Here is an 18313-nt window from a genome sequence, read left to right as displayed (position 1 = left end):
CTCCCCTCCTCCCTTCCTCTCTTCCTCCCCTCCTCCCTTCCTCTCTTCCTCCCCTCCTCTCTTCCTCCCCTCCTCTCTTCCTCCCCTCCTCCCTTCCTCTCTTCCTCCCCTCCTCCCTTCCTCTCTTCCTCCCCTCCTCTCTTCCTCCCCTCCTCTCTTCCTCCCCTCCTCCCTTCCTCTCTTCCTCCCCTCCTCTCTTCCTCTCCTCCTCCTCCCTTCCCTCCCCTCTTCCTTCCTCTCCCCTCCCCTCTTCTCCTCCCCTCCCCTCCTCCGGACACTGACACTGAGCCTCGCCCCGCCCCTACTGCGGAACAATGCGCTCCTGTCCAACAGCTCCCCGGACAACATCCGCCTGGGACTCCCGCTTTCCCAGGCTGTAAATACCATCGCACTAAACTCCTGGTAATAAGAACGCGGGTGAGGTGCGATCGCTCGCTGTCGGTCTGCCGAAGGGATTATTTCTGGAGGCGAACACGGTTAGAGCGGAGTCGGGACACAGAGTCCAGCCCAGGCCGCTGAGGGAGAGAGGAGCCGGGACACAAAGTCCAACCCAGGCCGCTGAGGGAGAGAGGAGCCGGGACACAGACTCCAGCCCAGGCCGCTGAGGGAGAGAGGAGCCGGGACACAGACTCCAGCCCAGGCCGCTGAGGGAGAGAGGAGCCGGGACACAGACTCCAGCCCAGGCCGCTGAGGGAGGGAGAGGAGAGCCGGGGTTAGCCAGGCCGCTGCGCTCAGTGCCGGGCGGAGAGGCGCCTGTTTCCCGGGGCCTGAGTCGGGTTCCCAGCCGCAATGTCGATCTTCACTCCCACCAACCAGATCCGCCTGACCAACGTGGCGATCGTCCGCATGAAGCGAGCGGGGAAGCGCTTCGAAATCGCCTGTTACAAGAACAAGGTGATGAGCTGGAGGAGCGGAGCGTGAGTATCTGGGGAAACCAGCAAACCACTCACTGCACCCACAGCCTCAATACATCCTCCTCGTCAGTCCTGTCGTGTTACAGGGCGGACTTCTTGTTGGAGTGATTTATCATTGGCATCAGTTTCTGAAATTAAAAATGAACCTGCACTTCCCACTTTCATATCAGATCTCCAGCATTGGAAGTATTAGGCAGTAGTCTTAGATTCTGGTTTGTGCTGAAAGAATGGTTACTACCCTGGGCATTCACAAATCAGGCCTGTTCATATTTAAAAAGAGGAATAGTACTTTCTCGGTGCTAGGCTTGGGGTTTCAGAATGAAATAGTTTCTTCACCTCGCCTCCCAAGCACCGTGGAGGCCAGTGCTGCTTATTCATGAATAGCACTGACCAACTTTATATTACCAGGTTTAAAGGGTTTTCTGTTGAGAAATAAACTTATCCCATCCATTCACACTTAAGTATTTCGTTTATTTCACACAATTCTCTTTCTCTCGCCCCATATATCTATAATGTATAAAAGGTCTTGTGTATGTGTGCACTTGCTGTCAACTTTCCATTATACATTCCAATACAGTATCTGCATTTATAATAGTATCTGCCACTGTAAACATGCCACACTGTACTTAGACATTCTCACCAGTGCTGGCACTGTAGCGCTTCAGTTTTGTCTCCTAGCTCCTTGGCCTGTACTGCAGTATAACTCCTGTACTCCATTCAACTCCACTACACTGCTTCTCAAATTGCTTTAGGTTTTGCTATTTAACTCTGTTATATCTGCATGCACTTCCTACCAACTTTTTCCATCGTGAATTCCTATATCCAAAATTATAATGAAAACAGCCCATGTTAACTTGTCTCACTATAGTTACGCCCTCCCACGTGGTGGTGCTGCAATGCTGCCATTAGCCAGAGGTTATGCTGGGAGCATATACACACACAGCCAGATTTTGCTGTAACAGAACATCCCTCTAACAGCCTCTGCCCCTTTCCCTGCATCCTTCAGCTCAAAATATTTTTGTCGACTAAGTTGCTGGAAGTACAAGCTGACAACGCAGCGAGGGACCAACAGGGTATCTCCTTAACCAACCAGATTCAAGGATTGAGAAATAAACAGCGCAAGGACTGAAGGAAGTGTAAATTAGAGTGAGCGAATTCAATGTCAAATAAGATACATTAAGAGAGGGAAAGAAAGATTGGCTTGAGAGAGGGAGGAAAAAAAAGACAGAAAGGGAAAGTAAAAAAATTTTTAAATTGACATTCTTAAAGTCTCCAACAACAATTAATATGAAGGAATGAGACTCCACACTTGTAATAGTTATTTTCAGTGCCAGAGGTTGATTGGCAGTAATTAACAATTACCACGTCGTTAAAAGGATACCTGCGCTTGTAATGACTAGACTTAACTTTCTGTGGCGAGTTTCATTTTTATCTACTGCACAGATACAGCAACTTCACGCCATTCAATGCATCTCAATTGTGAGGCATACAGCGAAATGCCGTATTCGCGAAGCTAACGGCAAAGCAGCGCAAACCGGACAGCAACTTCTGGATTTTCACATTTAGTCGCGCATCTGCTCCTTGCCTGAAGTTGCTGTACCATTTTCACAACAATAACAGCAAGGGTCATTATCCTCACTGTTATTTTGAGAGCAAAATCTGGCCATTACAGTTTGTTTTATCCAGAATATTGGGTATGAGCAATTAGAGGAAAATATTGTTGAAGAGGTTGAAATAACATCAATTGTAGTGAAATAAAAACAATTTTTGTCATGTGAAGGGTCATCGACCTGGAACATTACCTCTGATTCTCTCTCCACAGATGCTACCTGACTTGCTGAGTAATTCCAGCATTTTCTGTGTTTATTTCAGATGTTCAGCATCTGCAGTATTTTGCTTTTGTATCTGTTGTAGTGAGACTGTTTTCATTGTAATCATTCCCACATATACATTTTTAGTAATATTTTTATTTCTATCTGAATATAAATATTTAAGGAAAAAAGTGGGCAGGAGTGCAACAAGATAAAATAGTTTCCCATCCCCAAAAAGAAGTTAAATAACAAATTATGGAGATCTAATTTAAGCCCTATTTTCTCTCTTTAAGGAGTCCTACCATTTTGTTTAGGCCCTCGTCAGTTTTCCAATGCTGGAAGATATCTAAGCTGGGAAAATTGAATACTTAGCAACGATCAGCACCACCAGAAGAGATGGAAATTTGTGAGATTTCTTAAGGAGCTGCTCGCTGATAAATGACCACTGTATGGAGGGGAGGGGGGGGGGGGGTGATTAACATGTTTTTTTATGTCTGATCTGTATCCAAGTGGAAAATGTGTTTTTCTCTGTAATGGCCAGGATGCTCTAGTAGTCAGTTAAATAATGGTGACATCGGCAATAAAAAAAACCACTCCGTTTCTAATGTAATCAGTTTAAAATTGATAATGCAGCGAGTTACTGGGAATTTATATTTCACTTTATAATAGAATTATTTTGCAGTTTTAGGTCAAATCTTTAAGAGCATAGTTTATAATGTATAACAGTGGGACTGTAGTCTTGCGTTGTTGATGTAACCCAATATAATGGAAGGGATATTTAGTCCTTTGACCCACAAAGGCATATGTCAGGAAAGGTCCATCTCTGTTAATAGTGCATATTTCTGTAAAATATGGATCAAAAGCATCAAATTTATGTAGGATTTTGTCCACCAAAATTTTGATTTCCAATGGAGGAGGTGAGATAGCCCAGTAAAATCATCCAGCTTTCATTCTGCATCTGGGGAAGGAAGAGGATATGTGGGGATAGAAACCTTTAAGTAACGCTATCTTGTTGGATATTTGATTATAGTGAAGTTTGGGTTATTTAGAAAGGGAAAGATCTGTGGTTTAATTCTCTATGTACTAGTGAACATAGCTCTCTTTCTCAGCATTACTATTATGTGTTTTCAGTGAAAAGGATCTTGATGAGGTTCTTCAAACTCACACAGTATTTACAAATGTATCAAAGGGACAGGTGGCAAAGAAAGAGGATTGTGTTGCAGCATTTCAGACAGACGAACTGACTGAAATATGTAAACAGGTCTGTTTTGAGAAACTACAAAAGAAACGAGTTGCCTTGCAAAATATAACTTTAAATATTCAGCATAAGCTCAACTTTTGAATTAATTTGTTCACAGAATTTTTTTTAATTTGACAATTAGATTTATGCTAATAATCTGTGACATTACTCGCAGTAAAATTGAACAATGTACATGTAATTATGTCTAAATATAATTTGATATAGGTAAATGAGAAATATATTTAAATGTAAGAATTATAAAAAATAACTCTTTATATTGTAAATGGAGAAATGTATATAACTATATGCTATAATTTCTTTATAATTTAAAAAATATATATCTTAAGATTATATATCTGATATATTAAAAGTTTTTTGTGTATAGAATGTTGTCCAATATGTGGCTAATTGGGATTCCCAATGTGTCTAATTGCATTCCTGATTAGCAAATAAACAAAAATGAGTAATGGACACCATCATTGGGTATGTGATCTCAGGGGGTAAGTGTTGTTTGGTTTGGCATCATTAAGTCCTGTAATTTGCTGGCCCTGGGAAGGGCCTCTTGGGATCCTCTGGTTTGGCAACACTGTGGAGGGAGTCTGGCCCTGGGCAGAAGTGGCAGTTCAAATTTATCTATCGTATAAGCCATTGTTGAATCTGTAAATAATTTTAAACGGGAATTGTATAGTTGCTTGAAAAAGAAGATTCTTAAAGATAAGTGATAACAGTTAGAATCATAGAATGGTTACAGCGCGGAAGAAGGCCATTCGGCTCGTCGAGCCCGTGCCGGCTCTCTGCAAGAGCACTTCAGCTAGTCCCACTCCCCCGCCCTTTCCCCGTCGCCCGGCAAATTTCTTTCCTTCAGGTACTTATCCAATGCCCTTTTGAAAGCCGTGAGTGAATCTGCCTCCACCACCCTTTCAGGCAGTGCATTCCATATCTTAACCACTCGCTGCGTAAAAAAGTTATTTCTTACGTCGCCTTTGGTTCTTTTGCCAATCACCTTAAATCTGTGTCCTCTGGTTCTCGACCCTTCTGCCAATGGGAACAGATTCCCTCTATCTACTCTGTCCAGACCCCTCATGACTTTGAACACCGCTATCAAATCTCATCTCAATCTTCTCTGCTCCAAGGAAAACAACCCCAGCTTCTCTAGTCTATCAACGTAATTGAAGTCCCTCATTCCTGGAATCATTCTCGTAAATCTTTTCTGCACCCTCTCTAAGGCCTTCACATCCTTCCTAAAGTGTGGTGCCCAGAATTGGACACAGTACTCCAGTTGGGGCCGAACCAGTGTCTTATACAGGTTCATCATAATTTCCGCACTTTTGTACTCTATACCTCTATTTATGAAGCCCAGGACCATTTCACCAGCCTGTCTATGTCTTCCTGAAATCTTATCACTCTCCTCACTGTTCACTATACTTCCAAGGTTTGTGTCATCTGCAGATTTTGAAATTGTGCTCTCTACACCCACGTCCAAGTCATTAATATATATCAAGAAAAGCAGTGATCCTAGAACCAACCCCTGGGGAACACCAGTGTATACCTTCCTCCAGTCCAAAAAAACAACCGTTCACCACTACTCTCTGTTTCCTATCACTTAGCCAATTCTGTATCCATGCTGCCACTGTCCCTTTTATTCCATGGGCTTCAACTTTGCTGGCAAGCCTATTATGTCGCACTTTGTCGAACGCCTTTTGGAAATCCATGTACACTACGTCAACTGCATTACCCTCATCAACCCTCTCCGTTACCTCATCAGAGAACTCAATCAAGTTAGTTAAACACAATTTGCCTTTAACAAATCTGTGCTGGCTTTCCTTAATTAATCCACACTTGTCCAAGTGACTGTTAATTTTGTCTCTGATAACTTTTTCTAAAAGCTTCCCCACTACCGAGGTCAAACTGACTGGCCTGTAGTTGCTGGGTTTACCTTTACACCCTTTTTTTTGAACAATGTTGTAGCAGTTGCAATTCGCCAGTCCTCTGGCACCACCCCATATCTAAGGAGGATTGGAATATTATGGCCAGTACCTCCACGATTTCCTCCCTCAATTCCCTCAGCATCCTAGGATGCATCCCATCCGCTCCTGGTGATTTATCTACTTTAAGTGCAGCCAGCCTTTCTAATACCTCTTCTTTATCCATTTTTATCCAATCAAGTATCACCACTACCTCCTCCTTTTATTATGTCTATGGCAGCATCCTCTTCCTTGGTGAAGACAGATACAAAGTACTCATTTAGTACCTCAGCCATACCCTCTGCCTCCATGCATAGGTCTCCTTTTTGGTCCCTAATCGGCCCCACCCTTCCTCTTACTACCATTTTACTATTTATATGCCTATAGAAGACTTTTGGATTCCCTTTTATGTTGGCTGCCATTCTATTCTCCTACCCTCTCTTTGCCCCTCTCTTTTTTCACTTCTCCTCTGACCTTTCTGTATATAGCCTGATTCTCGGATGTATTTGCAACCTGACATCTGTCATATGTGTTCTTTTTCTGCTTCATCATATTCTCTATTGGCTTTGACATCTAGGGAGTCCTGACTTTAGCTGCCCTGCCTTTCCCCCTAGTGGGAATGTACCTCAACTGTACCTGAACTATTTCCTCTTTAAAGGCATTACAGTTTTGCCTGCCAATCTATGATTCCAGTTTACCCGGGCCAGATCCGTTCTCATCCCACTGAAATTGGCCTTCCCCCCCAGTTAAGCATTTTTACTCTAGATTGCTCCCTGTCCTTTTCCATAGCTAATCTAAACCTTATGATACTATGATCACTGTTCCCTAAATGTTCACCTACTGACACTTGCGCCACTTGACCTACCTCATTCCCAGAACCAGATCCAGCAATGCCTCCTCCATCGTTGGATTGGAAATATACTGATCAGGAAAGTTCTCCTGAACACACCAGAAATTCTTCCCCTTCTCTGCCCTTTACGCTATTACAGTTAAATATAAAATTATTTTACTTCTATAATTAATCCAGGTAAAGAAATAATCAAACTGCGTAAATACAGATTTCACTTTGTCCGTGCCCCTCTAATACAATTTATTTTTACTTTCTTGGAAAGTGGATGATGGGGGTGAAACTTGCAACCAATGTAAGTCTGTGAATGGCTAGTCTTTTAGAAATTACCTCAGCAAGTATTTGTGTGAGATGTGTCCCAAATTATATTTCTTTTGTGGTTAAAAACCAGATTGCAAAATAGTTTACATTATCAGATTATTGCACAAAAAAATTAATTACCCCACACAGTCTTGAACTGGCTGGGTTTGGTGCATTTGAGTAATTTATCTGATTTTGTCCCTCCTCCCTTATGGGAACGATACTGTACCTTTCTGGATGGCACGTTCACTGAGAAATGAATGGAAGTGATCCAGTTTAGTTTAGCACACTGAAAATTGAGATTTTATATATTGGCTGTGATGCCACAGAGATAGCAGATATTGATGTTATGTGGAGTACTATTGAAATAACAACATGAATAAAGGTTGAATCAGGGATATTCTAGACTCCGTCTGTTCCCAAGCTGCTTCTAACCAGTAACGTTAAAGTGTAATAAGCAGTAATGGTGAGAGAAACTGATAAGAATAAATACTGATGCCTCTCTTCAGAACACTCAGAATTATGTCAGCTTGGTGGACTAGTTCCCTTTTTATATATCAAAATTACATTTCAAATACAGATGTTTTCTTTTCCAGATTCTGACGAAGGGCGAATTGCAAGTATCTGATAAGGAGCGGCATGCACAGCTCGAACAGATGTTCAGAGACATAGCAACTATAGTAGTAGAGAAGTGTGTCAACCCTGAAACTAAGAGACCTTACACTGTGAATCTGATTGAGCGAGCCATGAAGGACATCCACTACTCTGTGAAAGCCAACAAGAGTACAAAACAGCAGGTAGATTAACATGAGGCGTTGACTGGGGAAGAATGGATTTGAATTTACAGCTGTAATCAAGCCAGAATATCTGTTTTGATAGTCATGGTTCCCAGTAATGAGATTGAGACTTCCAAAAGGTATTGAATTGGCTGTCTTGTTCATAAGGCAGAACCACTTCAGCTATATATATATATAAAACGTGCACTATCCAGCAATAGGATCTTTATTTTACACGATTAGGCTAGTTTCTTTCTATGTTCTGCAAATATTTGTTTTTACTTTAACACAACATCTATCTGACTTTGCTATTTTATACTAGTTGACTGCTTTTTATAAGTTGCTCTCATATTTAGTTAAACATTGGAAAGATACATCCACTTGACCCAGTTGGTAGCACTCTTGCTTCTCAAAGTTATGGGGTTCAAACCCCACTACAGATTTTTTTAACCATTCTTGTAATTTGGGCAAGGCTGGCATTTATTGCCCATCCCTCATATCCCTGATAAGGTGGTGGTCGGCCTTCTTGAACTGCTCCAGATGTAAGCACATAATGTAGGTTGACAGTTCAGTGGAGTACTGCATTGTTGGAGGTGCTGGTTTTCGGATGAAATGTTCAACCAAGACCTCATCTGCCTGATCAGTGGGACGCAAAACATTTCATGGGTGCTATTTGAAGAAATGTTTTTCCCAGTGTTCAAGCCAACATTCTTCCCTCAACCAACACCACAAAGAGCCGATTATCTGGTCATTCATTTGCTATTTGCAGGACTTTGCTATGTGCAGATTAGCTGACAAGTTTGACTATATTTGACTGCACTTCAAAAGTAATCCACTGATTATAAAGCACACTGGGATGTCTTGAGAACATCTTAAGGTGCTATATAAATGCAATTGCTTTTTAAAATGTATTTATAAAGGTATCAAATGCATAAATTGGGGATCCAATAGACAGAAGTCAAACATGCACATGTTATATTTTTAGATTGACATACAACTCTCATATCAATACTGTACTATAATTAAAACAAAACTCAATTGTTTTGAACTAGTTTCTTCATGACTACCTCTAGAAGATGTATTGATATTGCCATAAATTGTACCCAATAAAATAGTCCAATGTTTAGATTAGAAATAAATGTATTTTTAATCCCTCCATATATAAAGGCACTAGAAGTAATAAGACTGCTAAAGGAGAGTATGCAGATTGAACGTGCTCACATGAGACTTCGACTCAGGCTCCCAGTAAAGGATGGAAAGCGCCTTAAAGAAAAGCTGAAGCCACTGATTAAAGTGATGGAAAGTGAAGAATTTGCTGAAGATTTAGATATTGTGAGTTTCACCAGAATTCCTGGTTTACTGACTTATCATAATCAATGCCATTGATTTGCAGTTTTTATGGAAAAACAGACAATTTTATCCCCAAACATTAGTAAAAAATCTTGTATTTCCATGTAATTAAAATGGAATTTGATTTATTCAACCGTCATAAATCAATGGACCTAAATATAAATGGATTGAGCCACAGAAAGCTATTATCAAAACACTAGTCAAAATCCCTTAACGCCATGTAATAAAAGCAAAATTTGACTTATTCGATCACCATAAAACAATGGCCCTGATAATGTTTGGAAAATACTGATTCCAGGAGGTAAAAGCCTACAAAGGTGAGCAAGGGGAAAAATTGAATTACTTGCAGCTTAAGCCACACAGACCAGAAGGTGTCGGTTTAATGCCCTGTCTGTACTGAATTAGCAGATCTCACCTGGGGCAATAAGCGGGGTCTTCAGCTGCTCTGGGCTAGCGAGGACATGGATTCCCACTCCTGATTGCTCTCTCATGACTTTTGGTAGGAAAGGTACCTGGGTGGATGTTAAGTGATAACACGTTGTGCTTGGCTGTGGCTCTCCCCAGCCTGCTAACATTCATGGTATAGGCTCACACATGAGAAATAGCCCATTGGGTATAAACAAACCCCTGCAAGAGTTAGTGCCTTAAATAGAGGAAGACGGAAAGAAATGGAGCACCTTAGAAGCCCTGTTTTAAGTTAAATATATTTTCCCAAAACAACCTTACACGAGTTAATAGTGGTGTGAGACCTGCAGAAATGAATACTTTGAAGATGGACCATTAGTGTGAATTTTCTTTTGTGGAGGGGGGGGGGGGGGTGTTATGAAGATGGCGATTCCAAAAAAAAGAGAGGTACATGATAGGTGATAATACCCTGAGAGTTACAAAAGGTACTGAAAGGAAACAAGAGAACAGGAAGGCTGAGGGGATTATGAAAGAAGATAGTCAACACAAAAGGAAATAGGGAATTTTATAAACACACAAGAATAGTCATAGAAGGGATGGAACCATTTAGAGATGAAGGTAGACCATCTTGTGCCTGAGAGACGATGGGGGTTGGGGATGGAGAAGAGTGGGGAAAGACACTGCTGGATGGGGGGCAAAGGGGGAGACAATTGAAAATCTGGGCATACCAGAGGTGCGCACATTAACTTGAAATAGCCGTCGAGGGAGCTGGGCCATAAAAAATGTCAGTGGGGGAGAGGGGGAGATTCCAGGTCTGAAAATGATTCCAGAAGAACAAAGCCAGATGTTAGAATAAGTTACTAGAAAACAGAAACAGAAAAATAGGAGCAGGAGTAGGCCATTCAGCCCTTTGAGCCTGCTCCGCCATTCAATATGATCATGGCTGATCCTCTATCTCAATTCCATATTCCCGCTCTCTCCCCATACCCCTTGATACCTTTTGTGTCTAGAAATCTATCTCCTTAAATATATTCAGTGACTTGGCCTCCATAGCCTTCTGTGTTAGAGAATTCCACAGGTTCACCACCCTCTGAGTGAAGACATTTCTCCTCGTCTCAGTCCTAAATGTCCTACCCTGTATCCTGACACTGTGACCCCTCGTTCTAGACCACCCAGCCAGGGGAAACATCCTCCCTGCATCCAGTCTGTCTAGCCCTGTCAGAATTTTATACGTTTCAATGAGATCCCCTCTCATTCTTCTAAACTCTAGTGAATACAAGCCTAGTCGACCCAATCTCTCCTCATACGACAGTCCTGCCATCCCAGGAAATTGTCTGGTGAACCTTCGCTGCACTCCCTCTATGTCAAGTACAGGAAACTTTCAATTAACCGGCCACTAAATAACCGGAACGCTCTATCCACCAGCAAAATTCAGGAGTCGGTTCAGATAACTTTTTTTACTCCATTTGTTGCTGTGTAAGCGTGTAGCTGAAGCTGTTGCTAAGCTACAGAGACGCTTGCAACTTGTGCCGATTGTTTTGAAGCTGTAAGCAACAGGGTTTGTTAGCGTTCGGTTATTCGGCTTTGTTGATGGACCGGCACCAGGTCGGTCCCGTCCGTGCCGCATACCAGAAAGTTTCCTGTATATCCTTTCTTAGGTAAGGAGACCAAAACTGCACACAGTACTCCAGGTGTGGTCTCACCAAGGCCCTGTATAACTGTAGTAAGACATCCTTGCTCCTGTACTCAAATCCTCTTGCAATGAAGGCCAACATACCATTTGCCTTCCTAACTGCTTGCTGCACCTGCATGTTTGCTTTCAGTGACTGGTGTACAAGGATACTCGGGTCCCTTTGTACATCAACATTTCCCAATCTAGCACCATTTAAATAGTACTCTACCTTTCTGTTTTTCCTACCGAAGTGGATAACTTCACATTTATCCACGTTATACTGCATCTGCCATGTATTTGCCCACTCACTCAACTTGTATTTTTGCATAGGTTATTAGAATATGGAATGCTTTACCATAAGGAGCTACTGAGGCAGATTCAACATAATTTAGAATCGATATTGGAAAAGGATTTTGGGAACAGCAGTTTAATGTTATTAGATAGCTCCAGTTGAAAAGCCAGCACCAGCACAGATGTGATGTGCCAAATAGCTTTTCTGCTGTGCTGTTATTTCTCATTTCTATAGTTGTGGTTTACGTTATTTCTGGTTTTACTTTAGGTGTGTTTGATTGATCCTGGCTGCTTCAGAGAAATTGATGAACTAATCCGACGTGAGACAAGGGGAAAGGCTTCCCTGGAAGTTCTCAGCTTAAAGGAGGTGGAAGAAGGAGATGAGAAACTTGAATAAGTTGTTCATGAGAGCTCTGGTCTTGTAGAAACAACATACTACTTAAGCCACACAACCATGTTAACTGTTTTCTTAAACTACACTTGCACCAATAAGTATTCATTTAACTTGTACAATGAGACCATGAGAGGCCACAATGAATGAATAAATTGGCACTTACAATTTTTAATCCTTAACCACGTTAATTGATATTCTTCACAAAAGTGTGTTCTGTTCTGAGTTTTTTCCTTTTCCTTATAAATATATTTAATTAAAATCTGTATTGGAGTCTTGTGATATAGTCTCATGCACTGACTTTTTTACTAGTGTGCATTCACATGGCAGTAGTGGGGTGCCGATCAAGCAGAATGCTTTGCCCTGGATGATGTCGAGCTTCTTGACTGTTGCTGGAGCTGCACACATCCAGGCAAGTGGGGAGCATTCCATCACACTCTGGACCTGTGTCTTGTAGGTGGTGGAAAGGGAGTCAGGTGAGTCACTCGCTGCTGCATACCCAGCCTCTGACCTGCTCTTGTAGCCACAATATTTATGGAGCTGGTCCAGTTAAATTTCTGGCCAATGGGAGCCTCCCCCAGGCTGGTGGGGGATTTGATGATGGTAGTGCCATTGAATGTCAAGGGAAGGTGGCCTGGCATTTGTGTGGCACGAATGCTACTTGCCACTTATCAGCCCAAGCTTGGATGTTGTCCAGGTCTTGCTGTACATGGGCATGGACTGTGTCATTATCTGAGGAGTTGTGCTTGGAACTGAACCCTGCAATCATCAGCGAACACCCCCACTTCTGACCTTATGATGTAGGTAAGGTTATTGATGAAGCAACTGAAGATGGTTGGGCCTAGGACACTGCCCTGAGGAACTCCTGCTGTGATGTCCTGGTGGCCCGTCTGGTTTTATTATACTTATTTGTAGCAGTTTCATGCAACTGAGTGGATTGCTGTGGGTCTGGAGTCACATATAGGCCAGAGACAGTATAGGGTTAAACAAGTCAACTGAACATGTAATTGCCCAGATTAAGGTATTTATCAACATTTTGCTCCTTTTATAGCCCTCTGAGGGATCGAGTTCAGTGTTATAATGGTAGAACTACTCAATCTAGTGGATGAAGTGCTGCAAAGGAGAGCTCCTGCTGTGTATCCATAGGAGGAAACCTCAAGTGTTGTGTGTCATGGGGAGAGAGGTGTTAGTGGCAGTGAGTGCCACCTCATCCCCCCAGAACTGCAACAGTGCCAGAAAGTGTTCAGGGACCTGACTAAGGTCATGCATGCAGCCCCTTTCAACTCTCACCTTACCTATCGGTGCATCCTGCCAGCACTCGTCAACAAGCTGGAATGTTACAGGGAAGACATCAGGGATGCATTGAATGTCTTGAGAAGCACAGCCCTTTCACACTGTTTTGGCCTTGCAGGAGGAGATGCAGACAATGCCTGGGAAAGGCAAGCCCCCAACACCAACCAGCTGACTCACTGAGGAGCATGCCACAATTTTCCTGTGGAGGCATTCTACACTGGCAATTGGCAAGAGAAGGTGGGCATTTGCCAATTAAATCTGCATCTTCTCACTGTCTTGCTTTGCCATCACTTGCTGCAACAGCACAGGCTACCTTCCATCAAGGAACTTCCTGTTACTCCTGCAATTCTACATTTCTCTGGATGTGTACTACTCATTCTAAACTCTCTTCTGAAACATAGAAGGTAGGAGTAGGCCACTCAGCCCCTTGAGCCTGCTCTGCCATTTAATCAGATCATGGCTGATCATCCAATTCAGTACCCTGTCCCTGCTTTCTCCCCATATCCCTTGATCCCTTTAGCCTTAAGAAATATATCTAACTCCTTCTTGAATATATTTAATGAATTGGCCTCAACTGCCTTTTGTGGTAGAGAATTCCACAGGTTCACCACTCTCTGGGTGAAGAAATTCCTCCTCACCTCTGTCCTAAATGGCTTACTCCTTATCCTTAGACTGTGACCCCTGATTCTGGACTCCCCCGCCATTGGGAACATCCTTCCTGCGTCTAGTCTGTCTAGTGCTGTTAGAATTTTATAAGTTTCAATGAGATCCCCTCTCATTCTTCTAAACTCCAGCGAATATAAGCCTAATTGACCCAATCTCTCCTCATATGTCATTCCTGCCATCCCAGGTATCAGTCTGGTGAATCTTCGCTGCACTCCCTCCATGGCAAGAACATCCTTCCTCAGATAAGGCAACCAAAGCTGCACACAATACTCAAGGCGTGGTCTCACCAAGGCCCTGTACAACTGCAGCAAGACATCCTTGCTCCTGTACTCGAATCCTCTTGCTATGAAGGCCAACATACCATTTACCGTCTGCTGCACCTGCATGCTTACCTTCAGCAACTGGTGCAGAAGGACACCCAGGTCTCATTGCACTTCCCCCTTCTCCCAATCTATTGCCGAAGAACAAGAGGAGGAGGAAGAAATTAAGTTTTGTCCCTTTGCATTAGGGCAGGGGCCCAGTTTCAGGCATGCCATCTTTATTTCTATTCTCCCAGGGGTGTAAGATAGTGAAGATGAAGATTTGGTACTGGGTAAGTCACAGAGCACAAAGGAGCCAGATCTGTGGGAATTGCAAGTGGAGCCTGCCAAGCTCAAGGATGTAATGTATTTGGATTTTCAAAAAGCATTCGATAAGGTGCCACACATGAGGTTATTACACAAAATGAGGGCTTATGGGATTGGGGGTAATATATGCATAGATTGAGGATTGGTTAACAGACAGAAAACAGTAGGAATAAACGGGTAATTTTTGGGTTGGCAGGCTGTAACTAGTGGGGTATCACAAGGATCAGTGCTTGGGCCTCGGCTCTTTACAATCTATAGTAATTACTTAAGATGAGGGGACTGAATGTAATGTATCCTAGTTTGCTGACGATACAAAGTTCGGTGGGAAAGTAAGCTGTGAGGAGGATGCAAAGAGGCTGCAAAGGGACATAGACCGGTTAAGCGAGTGGGCAAGAACATGGCAGATGGAATATAATGTAGATAAGTGTGAAGTTATCCACTTTGGTAGGAAAAATAGAAAAGCAGAATATTTTTCCAAATGGCAAGAGACCGGGGTTGGTCTTCAGAGGGACCTGGGTGTCTTTGTACACGAATTACAGAAAGTTAACATGCAGGTACAGCAAGCAATTAGGAAAGCAAATGGTATGTTGTACTCAAATCCCTTTGTAATAAAGGGTAAGAGTCAAGAAGTCTTACTAAAATTATAGAGGACCTTGGAGAGACCACACCTGGAGTACTGTGTACAGTTTAGGTCTCCTTATCTAAGGAGTGATATACTTGCCTTAGAGAGAGTGCAACAAAGGTTCACTAGACTGATCCCTGGGATAAGGGGATTGTCCTATGAGGAGAGATTAGGTAGACTAGGCCTATATTCTCTAGAGTTTAGAAGAATGAGAGAAGATCTCATTGAAACATATAAAATTAAGGGGTAGATGCTGGGAGGATGTTTCCCCTGGCTCAGAATAAGGAGTCGGCTATTTAGGACTGAGATGAGGAGACATTTCTTCACTCGGAGGGTGGTGAATCTTTGGAATTCTGTACCCCAGAGAGCTGTAGATGCTCAGTCATTAAGTATATTCAAGATCGATAGATTTTTGGATACTAAGGGAATCAGGGGACATAGGGATAGTGTGGGAAGGTGGAGTTGAGGTAGATGATCAGCCATGATCTTATTGAACGGCAGAGCAGACTCGAAGGGCTGAATGGCCTACTCCTCCTATTTCTTATAAGACAGCCCTTGGAAGATTAATTCATAGGCCTTGCTCTGAAAAGGTGGTTAGCAAACACCACACCAATTTTCAAACACTGAGGATGATCTTTCAGGATGTGCAGCAGATGGCAAGAGTCATGGTTGAGTCCACTGTCATCCTATGCGACAACATTGGGTTAGTTTTATCCTCGTGGCAGCTCCAGGCATATCTGCAACTGTCTCTCCTAGCATGAGAGGCCCAGGGCAAGTGTGTGGATCCTCAACAGTGCAGAGACCTTGAGGCCTATGGGGATGGACCACAGGAAGTGTTGGGGCAGTGATTGACTAGTAATATATTAGAAGTTTTATATATATTATAGAGTTCCTGGAAATGTCACTTTACTGTAACACTTTTGCCATCACTCTGTTGATTTGGTGGAACAGAATTTGACATTCAGTGTATCAGTGGCTCTGATGATAATGCACTGTGCATTGAATAGCTTAACATGCCCACAGAACACCATTTAAAAAAAATTTATACAAGAGAGAAGCAGAGAGAGGGGGAATAGGGGAGGAGCAAAAGGGGGCAGGGAGAAATAAGAGAGGAGAAACGCTAATGGAAAAAAAGATAATCCAGAGGGCCATGGAGTAGCCAAGAACTGAGCATGGAAACAAAAATAATGGAAAGGACCTCAGAGTGGCAGAAAAAGTACCAACAATTGAAGAAATCAAATCAAATATATAAAACAGAATCATTACATAGGATATACATCACAGAAACGGGCCATTCGACTCAACCAGTCCATGCTCCACTCGAGCCTCCTCCCGCTTTTCCTCATCTAAGTCTATCAGCATAACCCTCTATTCCTTTCTCCCTCATGTATGTCCAACCTCCCCTTAAATACATCTATACTATTTGCTTCAACCACTCCCTGTGGTAGCGAGTTCCACATTCTCACCACTCTTTGGGTAAAGAAGTGTCTTCTGAATTCCCAATTGGATTTCTTGGTGACCATCTTATATTGATGGCCTCTAGTTATGCTCTTCCTCACACGTGGAAACATTCTCTCTGTATCCACTCTATCAAAACCTTTCATAATTTTAGAGACCTCTATTCGGTCACCCCTCAGTCTTCTTTTTTCAAGAGGAAAAAAAGAGACCCAGCCTATTCATCCTTTCCTGATATGTATACCCTCGCATTTCTGTTGTCATCCTTGTAAATCTTCTCTGCACCCTCTCCAGTGCCTCTATATCCTTTTCATATGGCGACCAGAACTGCACGCAGTACTCTGTGTGGTCTAAACAAGATTCAATACAGGTTTAGCATAACTTCCCTACTTTTAAACTCACTCGAGAAATAAACCCGTGTTTGGTTTGCATTTTTAATGGCCTTGCTAACCTGTGGCGCAACTTTTAGTGATTTGTGTATTTGTACTCAGAGGTCCCTTTGTTCCTCTACCCCACCTAGACTTGCACCCTCCAAGTGATAATTGACCTCCCTATTATTCTTCCTACCAAAATGTAATACCTTACATTTGTCTGTGTTTAAATAAGTTACTTACCTGGCTACTTACTTAACAGTAGAAAATCCAATATGGTGGAGAATCAGAACTAAGGGAAAAGTGCTCTAGTGTCATCCAATTGTCAGTGCCTGAAACTGCAGCTTTTACAAACTATTCCAGATGGTCCCATTAATAGGAAAATCCTATAAAAAACATGACAGGCACTACAGGAAAAGGGTTACATCCAAACTCTTGCTAACTGTCAACAAAGAAACCTATGGTCCAGCATGAGCTCCTCAGTATTAGAATGCATATGCCCATCTGTAAACTGTGGACTTAAGCTTAGAAGAGGGAAGGTGCACAGACAGTTTTGATTTAACTACTTTATGTGGAAGGTAGTGAATCTGTGGAATGTTCTATCCAGGGAAGCAGTGGGGGCAGATAGTGTGGTGGAAACATTTAAGGAAGAATTGGACAGATATTTAAGGGAATGGGCGATTGAGGGATATTTTGAGACTGGCCAAACAGACGGCAGGGTCTTTTCCGGTGCTGTGCTTTCCAATGTTACTATTGCTTCTTAAAACAACCAAATGTCTCTTTAACATCAAGCTAGAGTGCTGGTTTCCCCCTCCTTCATCTTGACACTTTTGTTCATTGTCACTTCATCCTCCAGCTCTTCCTTGTTGCTAAGACCAGCTGTCAAAATCTATGAATATGAAGTACTGTGTGCATGGCCACCTCATCCTACACTAAGCTCTCTCGCTGCTTGCCCCTGATTTGCTTCCGTCTATAAAATAAATTTGCTCATCTATCCATCTAATTAAAAGTTTTGCATCTGCCAAATAGCCATAGGAGATGGGAAATGTCTGTGGTGTGCAAAGCATGCCAATTAACTCAATTGTCATGTTGACTAAAAATCCGCCAGTCAATAACCACTATTTATCAAGTGAACCATGATGATTGATTTAAAAGTCCTGATCAAAAACCATTAGCTGTACAGAGAACAAGATCACTAAATCTATTTAGAGAAAAAAAATCATTCGGTAAAGCAACAACCCAAATGAATAACCAGCAATCACCATAAAAGTGTCCTAATCAAATACCTGAAAAAAATTACATCCTTTGAGTGGCCATAT

The 18313-nt window shown here is 42.4% G+C and overlaps 1 protein-coding gene across 1 annotated transcript; it reads left to right on the top strand.

Moving 5' to 3' along the window:
* Positions 1-285: 285 nt before the first annotated feature.
* sbds (SBDS ribosome maturation factor) lies at positions 286-12243 on the top strand. Its single transcript, XM_085964466.1, has 5 exons — positions 286-917; positions 3857-3986; positions 7673-7873; positions 9020-9184; positions 11839-12243. Exons 1-5 carry the CDS (start codon positions 790-792, stop codon positions 11965-11967), a joined length of 753 nt encoding a protein of 250 aa, XP_085820592.1. The 5' UTR covers positions 286-789; the 3' UTR covers positions 11968-12243.
* The last annotated feature ends 6070 nt before the right edge of the window (positions 12244-18313 follow it).

Source organism: Somniosus microcephalus, chromosome 22, assembly GCF_052327205.1.
Source record: "Somniosus microcephalus isolate GS21.2 chromosome 22, FLI_Smic_1.0, whole genome shotgun sequence".
NCBI classification, from domain to species: Eukaryota; Metazoa; Chordata; class Chondrichthyes; order Squaliformes; family Somniosidae; genus Somniosus; species Somniosus microcephalus.
This window is presented reverse-complemented; position numbering and strand designations above follow the sequence as displayed.